Raw genomic sequence first — 12,230 nt, forward strand, 5'->3', positions numbered from 1 at the left:
AATGCTTTTGTTTCCGAAACTTTTGAATGATCAAACAAGTATTCAGAAATAAAACTATAGACATTTGGAGACTCACAAAAAAGCCGTGACTGGAACCAAATCTTGATCACACAATCTGATAATACTGTATAGTATTTCCATCTACAAAAGTCCATCCAATCTTTGTCTCTTATGCAAGATGCTCCCAAATAATTGCGTCCAACATTCGCGGTGTCCCACTTTTCTTCCTCTTTTTCTCATTTCCTATCGATACTCTCTTCGCCGGTATTCGAGGTGCTGCGCTCCATCAACAGTCCTTCACTGTTTTGTTGTTTATTTGATTTTCTATGGTTTTGATTATTTTTATAATTCTCTATATTATATTTAGTTGCCAGTTATTCGGACCATCAGAAGAATTGGTAAGTTGAATGGCTAGATAACGATAGAGAATCAGAGAATTCAGCTATAGAGATCCTCTCGAAGCTCGTGAAATAATTCATATTGTTAGGATGCACAAGTGAATACGCAACTTCTCACTTTCCTTGTTACGTTCTGTGCCCTCTTTTTTCTACCGTCTTGCTCTGACCTGATTTCTACATTGCAAACGTTTGATTGCTTTACTGAAAAGCAACTTTATTTTGTACTCTCCTTTTCTACGTTTTATTCATTTGACTAAAAACTTCAACTGTGAGCTTAGAGTTGTATTTTTTTCAACATGAATCTTCTTTACGTGCACACTCCCTTGACAACAGCTATTCAAGTGATCACCCTTTTTCAAGAGTCTTGTCTGAGCTGAGTGGAAATCAAAAGAGGAACATTTTTGTTCTCGTAGACTTCGCGTAGAAGCTTTTGAGGGGTTTTTTCGGAAAAGTTGGTACGTGTAGCAGTGAATAATTATCACAGAGATTAATCACAAGTAGATGTGGACAATACGTTTTTTTTTTACTTGCTTCGAGATATTCATGTGTGTAATTAGGGTTAGAATCAAAAAAGTTCAGAATCTCTAGTTTTTCTTCCTAGTCAGATGTCATCGCCGATTGGACTTCCAGGAATACTTTAGTTTTGTTATGAACTTTGGTTTTGAATCATTTCCATTATGACTAATCTTTTCATAGATATTTTGAAATTCACTTACTGATCATTCCGTTCAGTGAAAGACATTTTTTTGTAACTGGATCATCAATAAATCATCGAATGCATGTAAACAATGATTCGTAAAGCCATCGGCATCCGAAAGAGTCGATTAAATTTCCGGCACTGTTTTGTTTATATCAAATATAGACTATGAATAACAGTACATGTACCCAGATTCTTGCCTTGTTCGTCTATCAGGTGGTCCTTTAGGATATATGTATCCCATTTATTTATTTCAAATCAAGTTCTGGATTGTTTTTATCTTCCTTCCGATTGGGAAGAAACCCGAGAAGAGGTTCATAACTCCAGTCGAATCATCAGACCTCATTCGACTGATTCTTTCTTTTTCCGCACATCATCATGATTTTCTCGTCTTTTGATCATAAAACTCCTACTCCTACTTGCTTAATTTCTAGTCTTCACCTGATTCTCTTCTCCTTTTTTCTCTTATTTCTATCATTACTAATCAGTATACTCTTGAGAATATCTAACCCATTATCCCTCCTTTGTTTTCGAGTTTTCTCTTTTTTATTTTACTTTTTCTCTTCTCTTTTCTCCGAAAATATTACTAATTGAATCATCGACTCCATGATTTTGTTGTATTATTGCCGTTTCGTCTCGTCTCCCCTCCGCCGTCCTACTGTAGTTGTTTGCCGACCTCAAAAAGACTCCGCCCCTCTATTTCTCCTCGTTTCTTTTTCAAAGACCTCATTCATTCAGCATGTGTTCCTATATTTCAGCCCTATCGGTGCTTCATCTCTTCCTTCGATTGCGAGTTAACAACAACGTGGAACTTGGATTTTCAAACCTCATTGTGAGTTACTTTAACAATCCTTATTCCCAATTCTCTTCTATTTTTCCTTATCCTATTTCTCAGTTCCAATACGGTTTTGAATATTTCTTCACATTCATATTCTATTTTTTGGCTTTTACGCTATCTCATATTTTTATCTAGTATACTTTTAAATTCAAATATGTTGATCAATATCACTAGGTTAACTTCAATTTCTTGCTATTTCTCTTTCCTCGGCCTTTCTTACATGGAACAGTTTGAAGGTCTCTCTCCTCAAGTTCCAAAATCTTCTCACATGTGTTCTTTGTCTTTATTAAACTTTATTGTTCTTGTTGTCCTCTCCTTCAATATTAATTTTGTCTTCTCTCCAAGATCAAATTAGTATGACTACGATATCTCCCATGACTGAACTCCAACATCTATTTCCTTATTATACTCTCAAAACTTTCTGTGGAGTCTCTGCCGACATTGCGAAACATATATAGAAGGTTGTCAATCTTGCTGCCGAAAGAACCATGTGAACAATTCGGATTACTGTAGAATGTCAGAAAAACTTTGCAGAACGCCATGATTATCAGAAACTGTTGAAAATAACTCCTTCAAGTTCATCTCTCTCGGATTTGATCTTAAAAACTGAACTCTGAGCAACCCTAAATAATTTCGGTTTCCCAAGAACTCATAAAATTTCTCATTCCTCATTTCTAATCAAATCTAAACCAATATATTTTACTTTTCCTCTCCCCATAAAAGTGCCATGTTCCACCACTTCGTCCAATATTCAACCATTATTCTCATTTTGATTAAAAGCGACACCGACGTACTTTTTTTTCGTTTTTTGTTGAGTATGCAACTGAAATGAAAAATGAAAAGAGCAATCTAGTCGTCGTTCACTTATTTTCTCAATCCTTCTATTATTTCTTCCACTATTTTTCCTTATTTCATCGCCAAATCTTTTTTAGCCGGCATACTATTAGAGCTTTAATCTTTAGGTTTCTCCAAAATATTCTTCTTTTTTCCTTATTCATTTATTTGCTTTACAAATGGTAGTACTTTTCAGGACACATGATCCCGTCGACGGTCACACAGGAGAAGAAAAATGACTCTTCGAAATCTAAATCTCCAAGTGTGAGTGCTCCTTCAGCAAAATGGAACCATTTCTCATTTTGCCAACTCAATGTTTGCAGGCACCTCCTTCCATCAATCTGAAGTATGGGAAAATGGAAGAAGACGAGAATGGTGTCTCCTCTACGACAAGAACAACACCTCGATTTGTCACATCCCCAATGGTTTCGAGCCTTATTGCTGCCAAGTGTGAAGCTGAAGCAGTAATTAAAGTATAAAAAATTTAGAATTATACCAACAAAAAGAAGACAAATAATTTCAGGATAACGACTGACTGGTTGATGATTGGAACATGAAATCCTGCAACTTCACTCCAAGAATCTAACAATTCATCGTTAGTTTATTTTAGTTTGATTCAGACTTTAGTCTCGCGCGTTCAAGCATCAAGTATCAACTCATCAATTTCAGATGTTTTGCATGTTATCCATATTCAATTCAATCCTGCGCGCAAATTAATTAATCCCTTGTGTATTTTTTGTATTGTTTTATTATGTATTTATTCTCTCTAATACATTTATCCCACTGTTAATACTAACGCTTTCTTCTTCCTCACCGGTTGCTTCCACCAGATCTAGTCGAATTCCAAAACACTTTTTGATCTTTTTAACTTATTTATTACAGCTACTGGTCGCTCGCATCACTTTTAGTTTTTCATTGTTCATTCTAGGTAATTAAATGCTGCCTTCTAATAAACTTTCACTGATGTTTCCTTTATCTCTCTTTTATAAATCACCGTTTTTCGGTGCACATACCTTTAGTTTCTCTAGTACCCAGTTCTAAAATCCAATCTCCAGGGTTGGTTCTCAATCAAAACATGGCTGGTTCGACAACCAAGAACACAGTTAATGTAAGTGAATTAATGAGGCTGCAGTCCTTTTCGTAGAATTTTCTAGAATCGAACTCATACTGACGAGCTTCGTGAAATCAGTTCAACCCATGGTTCATCGATTCAACGACCTGAAGAGAGAAGACGGCTTTTGGTAAATTTCTAGCCAAATTGGTTTTTGTGGGTTTTCTGAAATACCAACGATTATAGGCACTGATACTAACTTTACTTTGCATCTCTAGGTTAAAATAAAACGCAATTTTACCCGATGTATTGGTAAACCCATGGAAACTCCCTACATACTCTCTACAAGTCTTTCTTAAACATTGAGTTACATTTCAGATATACTACCGTATCATTCGCGATAGAATGATCCGCTTCGGAGAGGACTTTGAGGTTGCCGCTCACCGTGTTAATTTCAATATCCTCTTTTAATAATTCCGGGTTTCTGTCATTCTTGGACCCTCACTCTCACCTTACATAACTTCTTCTTGGCTTTTTCACTTCACTTGCACGATTTTATAAATCTTCGAAGATCTTTTTGTTTTCCCTCTGTGTCCACTAAATCGTTATATCGATATCTTTACCTGAATGTTTCTGTTCTCCCTCATCTATCCCTTCCAAATAATCTTCAGCGGGTCATGGCCGGGTCTACAACCAGTGCAATCGATGTAAAACTGGACTATGTGATCACTCTAACAGAATTTTTCTTGTATTCTAGAATAAATCTACCGGTGAGAAGCTGAATGAGATTTCTGCATCTTCGAACACATCTCCACGCCGTCCTCCTCGTCGTCTCACGAGAGCTGAACGTCTTCGTCGAACTCTCGAAGCTGAAAGATTGCAAAAGTTGATGAAAAGTTCCTCGGGTTACCTTTTTTCTTTCATTTTCCTTTCCCAAATTTCAAGCCAATTTTTCCTTTGTATTTCTAATGGTTTTCCCTAATTTTCATTCTCAAGCTCCCTCCCGGGTTTCCTCCTGTTTCCGGTACTATATTTTATCCTTCCACTGCTTGAAATGCTTTCCCAATTACCGTGTTTGCTGAAATAGCAGGACAATCTGGTCACACTAAAATACTTTTTCGACTGCTCTTGTAAATCACGCAACTTTTGAAGTCATTCTATCACAGTAAATACGGTAGTTACTTTTGATTTGCTTTCCCAACATTTCCCTATTTCCCTATCTCTCATATCTTTACCTATCTCTATCTTTCCCCCGAATCCCGGCGTTTCCTCTCGATCCTTCATTACAGAATGGCCGACGAGAAGAAGATGTACCTTCCACTCCCACCATCTGAATCTACTCGTTCACCAATCAGACGACCCAGGCGGTTGAATAATCAAGAAGACGTCGACTATTCCAGCTATCTCGAGATATTGGTAATATTTTATTGTTGTCCTCTTCCCCGATGTTTGTGTCTTTCCAGAGCTCAAAGCAACCTTCTGTTCCTGAGCTAAAGAGAAATGCGGAAGAAGACAATCAATCGGGACCAGAGAATAAGAGAATTAGGAGGAATGACTGATCTGGAACTCACTATCTAATAATAGCTTTTCATCTACTTCTACCCCTTCCAAACCCTTTATTTCACAGAATTCTAATAAAGCGTCGTAGTGCATGAATTAGTTAATTTTTGAAAATTAGACAAAGTCAAATGTCTGGTGGTTTACTTTAACAAACTCGTGATCCGAAAGAATCAATCTATTCGGGATTTTAGATACAGCTCCCTTCGGGGAAAGAGATAAATGAGCAGTCGAGAAGACATCATGGTGGACTTGCTCATTTTGGAATTGGAATACAATCCGAAGACAGACGAATTGGAGAATAAGAAGAGTGTTGAAAACGACTACATCAACTTGGTGAGGTTTTTAAATTATAAACTTTAGGTGATTCGGCAAAAACCAAAAATCTTCGTTGAGGTCTAATTTTTTCAAATAGAACTTCACTTAGACAAGCATGTTTCAAAACATAAAATAATACCTTTTTGTGATTAGACAGAAAAAAAAACTATACCCGATGAATCAAACGATCTTAATGCCTGGGAATCTGTTTGATTTTTTCAGGACGTCTTCATACAAAAACATACTGCCAATGAATATATGGACGAAATATTCGTGTGGGAGCGAATCGAGCATCGCTTCCTCTTTTTTCAATCGATTTCATTTGTTTTCATTTGAAGTTACCGTTCGACTTCATTCGGTTTTTCTTTTTTCCTTTTCTATTTTTCTATTCCCATCTCCCTATCTCATCTACCTCTTTCCATCCAACATTATCCTAATCATCCATGACTTTTTTGAGATTTTTTAAACCATGATGAACTCCCGCTTTACATCTCGTTTCGGCTTTATTTTAAACTTTTTACTTAAATTTAAAGAAATAAAATAAATTTCAGATGGCATCTGCACTCGGAAGTGAGAAAGCAAGGGTCGGCAACGACTGGAAGCAACCACAATCTTCACAGTGAGAGATTGAGACAAATAGTGACCTGCTAGACCAATAAGTAGAACTATGACAATCAGATCACAGAGGTTTGTCTCAAAATATTTATGTTTTGTGTTAAACCAAATTATTGATTTCAGATATCACTGCAACGGCACAAGTCTTCATCCTTCAGTCCATTTCTCAGAATCAATTATCGTATGCGTGACAGGAGATTACCTGGAAGCGAGATGTTGAGAGTTAGTTTATTTTGGTTTGATTCAGATAAGTGCGCACCTTCAGAGACAATCCTCTTTCGTAATTTTTCAGAAAAGATCTCTCAATTTTCTATATTTCCTACCGTTCATCTTTTATTCACTCTAATTTTCTCGCCATTCAATATTTCCTCTTTGTCTACTCTTCTTCTTAACTCTATTACATTTATCATCGATATCATCCTCCCATTTTTACATGACGATTCCGAAACTTTTTCTGATGCCTTAATCTTCTTCTTGATAACTTTACTTCTTGATCATTTTTTCCCTTGCGTTCCTCCCGTTACTCCATTCTTATCTCTTCTTTTCATATTCTCTCTTTAAATACTAGTTGCGTTTCAGAACCAGAGTCTTCAATTTCAAGCCAAAATGGAGAAGAAGCAGCCTGCTCCAGAGAAGAGAGCAAAGGAGGGGAGTCCATCGGCTCCTGCAACAAATCCCCAATCGGTATTTATTAGTCTTTTTGTTTAAAATGTTGAACCTGATTCCTTCAGAACGTTCCAAACAGTGAGGTAGCACGTTCACTGAACGAAATCCTAAATAGTCTTCTCAGTGAAGATGAGAAGACCGCATTGGAGGCTCTCACCAGTCATTTCAAGAGACTCTGAATCGAGCAATCCTCTCCATCCAATTCCATCCATCCTAATAATCAATCATTTCACAACTTCTCTTCTTCATTTTTTCTACTTCTTCAATTCAGTCGTTTAATTCTCTTTTCAAATTCGTTGTTTAGATGAACTCTGTTGAATAGCTTCATTTTGGAGCAACTTTCAACTTTCTTCTTCTAAAAACGGGCACTGTCATGACCATTCTTTATTTTATTATCCTGTTACTCCCATCATAAATTTAAACTGATCTGTCTTTTTATAGACTCTGAAATAAGGTTTTTTCTTTTGCATTCTCTGATCAAACGTTCTTTTTTATTTCCCACCTTCAAAATTTCAAGATTTGAGAATGTGATCCCAAAAGTTTTTATCAGATTTTTTTTCTCGATGTTTGGATGAAATCAATTAGATAAGTCTTCAATTGAAGACCCGCTTCTAATCGAGTTTCACCCAAAAACTCTGACATTCCGCTCAACTTTCATTTGTATTTTATTCGCTCTTAATCTTTATACCCTGTTTTAAGTTAGGTAACACTGACGGAATAATTTAATCCAACAAGTGTTTGGATGAAGTTTGCTGGAAGTTTTAGTTCAACTAAAACTAATTCTAATTCTCTTCATCCAAATCTTCAAAGTTCTTTCTTTCCATTTTATTCTTCGCTCTGATTTCATCGAATTTTTCAGATCAAACCTTTTTTCAAACTCTGCTCGTTCATATTCTCTCTTCCTCTCTGTTTTTTTAAATTTCCTAATAAATTTCATTTTTCATTTCACTTTTTATTTCAAATTGTTATACCTGGTTGAATCCAGTTTTTACCTGACTATCTCTTCTTTCCCAGTTTCTCGTAATTTCTTTTTTGAAGTCTACTATCACCCAACGAGATGATCATGTTCCCAATGCTTCCTGAACGCCATTGGAGAGTTACTTGGTGGACTTTATCGGCAAGTTTACAAATCGGTTGCAGTTTCAATACACTTCCTTTTTTCAGAAGTTCATCTTCCGCTGTGTCCTGTACTTCTGCGTCTTCTCCTACCTCATCACCAACCGTCTATTCCGGAAGACCCTCAGAATATTATTTGGTCCAATCGAGCTGAAGACGGAATTCACACAGTGAGTTTTGATTTTATCGAGAGAATGAGAAAACTGATAGAGCAGTTTTGAAAGGTCTGAACTTCCAAAACCCACAGAAAATCTTTTCCCGATCTCCACTACAGTTTCTTCTCTTTTTTTAAGAAGATCTCGATTCATAATACAAGGCAATTAGTTCCGTACTCTCACTAATTGCCTGACATCTTGTTCTTCTCGCAAAATAGGCCAATCATATACAGTTCCATACTGGAAGAGCAAGTGTACTGCAACTGATTTTTTTAGTTTTGTGACAGAAAGTTGTGAAGAACAGGAATCGCAAAAAATTGATACAGGATTTCAGAAGAATGGATCGAAATGTATACGTTTATTGATGGCTTTATGTTGCTGGAGCTCATTGACCCTTCCTTTTTCCAAAACTGAAGAAGGTGAGTTGTTCATTTTTCTAATAGTAAGTATTTGACTTTTTTTTAATTTATGCAAAAAAAAGGTTCTTGTGATCGATCGTTTTTCAGATCTTCATCAAGATCCATCTACTCAACTCCACCTACATACATACTTTTTTTCTCAATTTCATTCCCTTTCGCAAGCTTTTTTCTTATTTTCGTTCCTCCCAAATCCTCTATCAGAACTCCACTATTACTTTTGATCCTTTCTTCCTTTTTATCAAAATCCCCCTCCAATTTTTAATCCGTTTCCTCGCCTCCCCATATTTCTCTGTTTCTTCCCCGTAGTTCGGGTTGTTTCCTTTTTTGCTCTCCCCCGTCCGTTTATACCTTTCCGTTTTCCGCTCTGATGCCCTTGACTCTTCTTATCTCTCAATACTCTCTCTCTCTTCTTCTATTCTTAATATAGTTGAACTGAAAATAAAACATTTTCAGACTTCCGTGATGTCCACTGCCAACTCTTCGTTCTCCTCATCGTCGTCCCCGTCTTCTGAGAAATTGGAGCACCAGGAACCCACAGTAAGTTTGACCTTTTCTAGGTTTAGTACGTAAGAACGGCTGGTTTTTCGCGATCCTCTTATCTTACTAGTTTGAAATAGAAACTACAAAAAGTAGGAGAAAACTATTGCCCTGTTTTATAAAAGACTTCTGGTTAGACGAGCTTTTTTCAGAACAATCGTAGAAGAATCAGAACAATCAATGATGTAAATGATGAGTCGGTAAGTTTTTCACGTTTTTTTTTGTGTGATCTGTAAAACATAACTGTCCCATGTCATTGGATTCTCATTTTCTTTTTAGAGAACGGAAGGCTGGAGGGTCATCGGAGCTGAAATCGAAATAGCAAATGAGGTAAACTATTAAATGTATCTATTAGTTACAATTCTTACTGTCTTTCAGATTGATACCATCTCAGAAGTCGGATACTTGTATTATGGGCTCAACAAAGAGCTGACTTCTGAGATGGTAAAGAAAGATAGAAAAAGAGAAGAAGCCCAGAAGAATTTGGAATTGGAGCGGTCAAAAGAATCAGAAAGTGACGGAGTGGATATGGTAAGTAAATTGTTCAAAGAAATCACATGAGTTCTATAAAATACACTTCAGGTCGCCCCTCAATTAGAAGATGTTGGTCCATCCGAGGAAGAAGAGGAAGCCTGTGAAGAGATCGGGGAGCGAGATTCGGAGGTTATTGATGTTGTTGGGGTTAGTATTAATGAAAAAAGATTACAATTCAAATCATTTCTGTTTCCAGACATCACAGGGCGATGAGATCATGGAAGTTACGGATGATGAAAGGACATATGAAGAAAAGGTTTTGATTTTATCGAATTTGAAGAAGACGAATATAGTAAGTATATAGTGGGGATTTGATAACTGTTTTTGTTTTGTTTTTCAGACTCCTTCTCCTCTTCTACCTCATCAGCCTCTCGCTCCATTTTGGCAGAACTTGATGATGGTAAGTTATTTCAAGACTTAATTTTAAAAGAGAAGTTCATTAAATTAAAACTTTATTTTAGCAACGCCCACTTCTCTCACTGTTCCCGCCGGTCGCCGCCCCAATCCAAATGGATCCAATGGATCTGTCAGTTAACTCGGTGAGTTTATTATTCCGTGTGTTCCAGTAGTAACTAACTGTAGTACTCCTCTGTAATCGGAAATCACATCCGAAATGTGTTCAGGAGATACATCAACCTCTTCTCGTGCCACACCCATATCCATCACTTTGGCCAGTAGCTTCTCCACTCTTTCCTCCTATTTTTCCTCAATTCTACTCATTTCCTTTCCCTTATTTGGGTCCGAAATGACATGAGGTTTTTTAGTTGTTGTGATCGAGATTGTTATGAGAATAGTGTTGTCTCGTGTTAATATTAATTCATTAATGAATGTGACGAACTTCTTGTTTTTCAGGCCCCCATGGAAGAGGAGGAAGATGGCGAGAAGCTCGAAGAAGATAATTATGATGCTGAAAATGTGGGCAATGGTGATCAGGTAAATCATTGTTGTTTTTGAATTTGTCAGAATCAGATAGAATCTTTAGCTGTTTTTAGTTCAAATCCAAATACGAACAGTTCATTTTTTCAGATGCTCGACTTCGTTGTCGGTTTTGGTGATGAGGAAGAGATGGATGATCACTACGAAGAAGAACAAGAAGAAGGAAACTTTGGGGTAAGATACGCCAGTACATGATTCAAAGTTACGTGACTTATTTTTAGGCCGGCGCAAGCTCGGAAGGAGAAGAGAAGATTGTTGATCTATTCGCCGGACATCCCGATGGACTCAAAGCAGTAAGTTTATTTTTAAGCTCAGAGTTCTACCACCAAAAATACAGTATTGCATGTTCTCACTGTAACAAAAAAGGAGAATTTCAGATCAACCGTGCGATGAACTACAACTTTCTTCATGCCACCAATGGGTTGAAAACAAGGAACAAGTATAAGCGCTTCATAATGAAAAGTAGGTTTTAATTGATGTTCACATTCACATGTTTGAACTTTCCAGATACCGAATCTCTGAAAGCAACCGAATCAATTTTGGAACCAATGTACGAAAAGTACTTCGTTCAAAAGCAGAAGGTATGAGCATTCTATCGAAATTCACACTACAAATAAGTTTTTGTTTCAGGAGAAAGAGCGTCGACGAAAAGTGAGAGCTGAAGCAAGAACTTTCAACAACCGTCCGGAGCGACTGCTATTCAGACCTTTCTAAATAACCATCAGTACGTTTTCTTTGAAACTTTCATCGCTTTCCCCATCAAGTTATAATGATATAGCTTTTAGTTTTCCTTCGTCCTCGCACTATTTGTCGTAGTCTCTTTTTACTTTTTTCTTTGTTATCTATTTATTTGAGATATTCAATTTTTTTCCCTTTTTCAATATTTTTTCTATATGTAAAAGTTCGTAAAACGGTTAAATAATGTTATCTTTGAGTTCTTGTTTCATACCTGTTATCGAACAGAATGTATCAATATCTTCAACTGTTTCCCGTGACTCCTTCCTAATCTCAATTTCAGTATGAGCACACAGGAAATTGTGTATCACCAGCAGAAGATCGACCAGATTGTGAGAAAATTGGTTGATCTAGATCTCGAACTGGAGAATGTTCGAGAAACACTTCAAGGTAAACTCACTCCTTCAATTTAAAAATTCTGCAGATTTCTTTTTTTCAGAACTCTCTCCCAACCCGGGTGATCCAGTGGCAAATCAAATAAGAAAGAATTGTGAAAGATTGGTGGAATTCTTGTGGGCATTTCGACGAAACCTGCTCAATCAGAAGATTATTTCAGAGCATATGGTGGAAATTCTGGTATGTTTTTTTTACCCTTCTTGAGTGAGATTCAGGACCCCAGTAGTTTTCAGTGTCTTTTTTGGGAGATACGCATGTTTTTATTTCAGGAAGTGGACTATCATCTCGAGAGTGAGATTGCCGGACTACAGCTGGAACGCCAAATCCTCAGAGATCATCGTTGTTAAATAATGCTATCAGTAAATTTGTTTTCTAGTCAGCGTTAATGAATTATTTATCATTTTCAATGCATTATCATAACTTTATTC

At 36.7% G+C, this 12,230-nt stretch overlaps 7 protein-coding genes across 7 annotated transcripts; all 7 read left to right on the forward strand.

Moving 5' to 3' along the window:
* Nucleotides 1–2,968: 2,968 nt before the first annotated feature.
* GCK72_019426 (uncharacterized protein) lies at nucleotides 2,969–3,246 on the forward strand (the record flags this gene model as incomplete). Its single annotated transcript, XM_003115358.2, has 2 exons — nucleotides 2,969–3,031; nucleotides 3,091–3,246. The coding sequence occupies 2 exons, from the start codon at nucleotides 2,969–2,971 to the stop codon at nucleotides 3,244–3,246; spliced, it is 219 nt and encodes a 72-aa protein (XP_003115406.2).
* A 596-nt stretch (nucleotides 3,247–3,842) lies between these two features.
* Nucleotides 3,843–4,289, forward strand: GCK72_019427 (uncharacterized protein; the record flags this gene model as incomplete). Its single annotated transcript, XM_053733017.1, has 3 exons — nucleotides 3,843–3,875; nucleotides 3,922–4,008; nucleotides 4,197–4,289. 3 exons carry the CDS (start codon nucleotides 3,843–3,845, stop codon nucleotides 4,287–4,289), a joined length of 213 nt encoding a protein of 70 aa, XP_053581930.1.
* Nucleotides 4,290–5,108: 819 nt separating this feature from the next.
* GCK72_019428 (uncharacterized protein) lies at nucleotides 5,109–5,377 on the forward strand (the record flags this gene model as incomplete). The annotated part of the gene is made up of 2 exons (XM_053733018.1): nucleotides 5,109–5,234; nucleotides 5,282–5,377. 2 exons carry the CDS (start codon nucleotides 5,109–5,111, stop codon nucleotides 5,375–5,377), a joined length of 222 nt encoding a protein of 73 aa, XP_053581931.1.
* A 220-nt stretch (nucleotides 5,378–5,597) lies between these two features.
* On the forward strand, nucleotides 5,598–7,153 carry GCK72_019429 (uncharacterized protein; the record flags this gene model as incomplete). Its single annotated transcript, XM_053733019.1, has 5 exons — nucleotides 5,598–5,711; nucleotides 6,245–6,312; nucleotides 6,432–6,489; nucleotides 6,888–6,992; nucleotides 7,040–7,153. The coding sequence occupies 5 exons, from the start codon at nucleotides 5,598–5,600 to the stop codon at nucleotides 7,151–7,153; spliced, it is 459 nt and encodes a 152-aa protein (XP_053581932.1).
* Nucleotides 7,154–8,031: 878 nt separating this feature from the next.
* GCK72_019430 (uncharacterized protein) lies at nucleotides 8,032–8,311 on the forward strand (the record flags this gene model as incomplete). The annotated part of the gene is made up of 2 exons (XM_053733020.1): nucleotides 8,032–8,095; nucleotides 8,139–8,311. 2 exons carry the CDS (start codon nucleotides 8,032–8,034, stop codon nucleotides 8,309–8,311), a joined length of 237 nt encoding a protein of 78 aa, XP_053581933.1.
* An 815-nt stretch (nucleotides 8,312–9,126) lies between these two features.
* Nucleotides 9,127–11,385, forward strand: GCK72_019431 (uncharacterized protein; the record flags this gene model as incomplete). The annotated part of the gene is made up of 14 exons (XM_053733021.1): nucleotides 9,127–9,201; nucleotides 9,354–9,401; nucleotides 9,481–9,531; nucleotides 9,580–9,732; nucleotides 9,784–9,882; nucleotides 9,932–10,027; nucleotides 10,076–10,135; nucleotides 10,197–10,274; nucleotides 10,588–10,668; nucleotides 10,762–10,845; nucleotides 10,893–10,964; nucleotides 11,049–11,133; nucleotides 11,179–11,252; nucleotides 11,302–11,385. 14 exons carry the CDS (start codon nucleotides 9,127–9,129, stop codon nucleotides 11,383–11,385), a joined length of 1,140 nt encoding a protein of 379 aa, XP_053581934.1.
* A 305-nt stretch (nucleotides 11,386–11,690) lies between these two features.
* Nucleotides 11,691–12,149, forward strand: GCK72_019432 (uncharacterized protein; the record flags this gene model as incomplete). Its single annotated transcript, XM_003115823.2, has 3 exons — nucleotides 11,691–11,796; nucleotides 11,846–11,982; nucleotides 12,072–12,149. 3 exons carry the CDS (start codon nucleotides 11,691–11,693, stop codon nucleotides 12,147–12,149), a joined length of 321 nt encoding a protein of 106 aa, XP_003115871.2.
* Nucleotides 12,150–12,230: the final 81 nt, after the last annotated feature.

This window comes from Caenorhabditis remanei, chromosome V, assembly GCF_010183535.1.
Source record: "Caenorhabditis remanei strain PX506 chromosome V, whole genome shotgun sequence".
NCBI classification, from domain to species: Eukaryota; Metazoa; Nematoda; class Chromadorea; order Rhabditida; family Rhabditidae; genus Caenorhabditis; species Caenorhabditis remanei.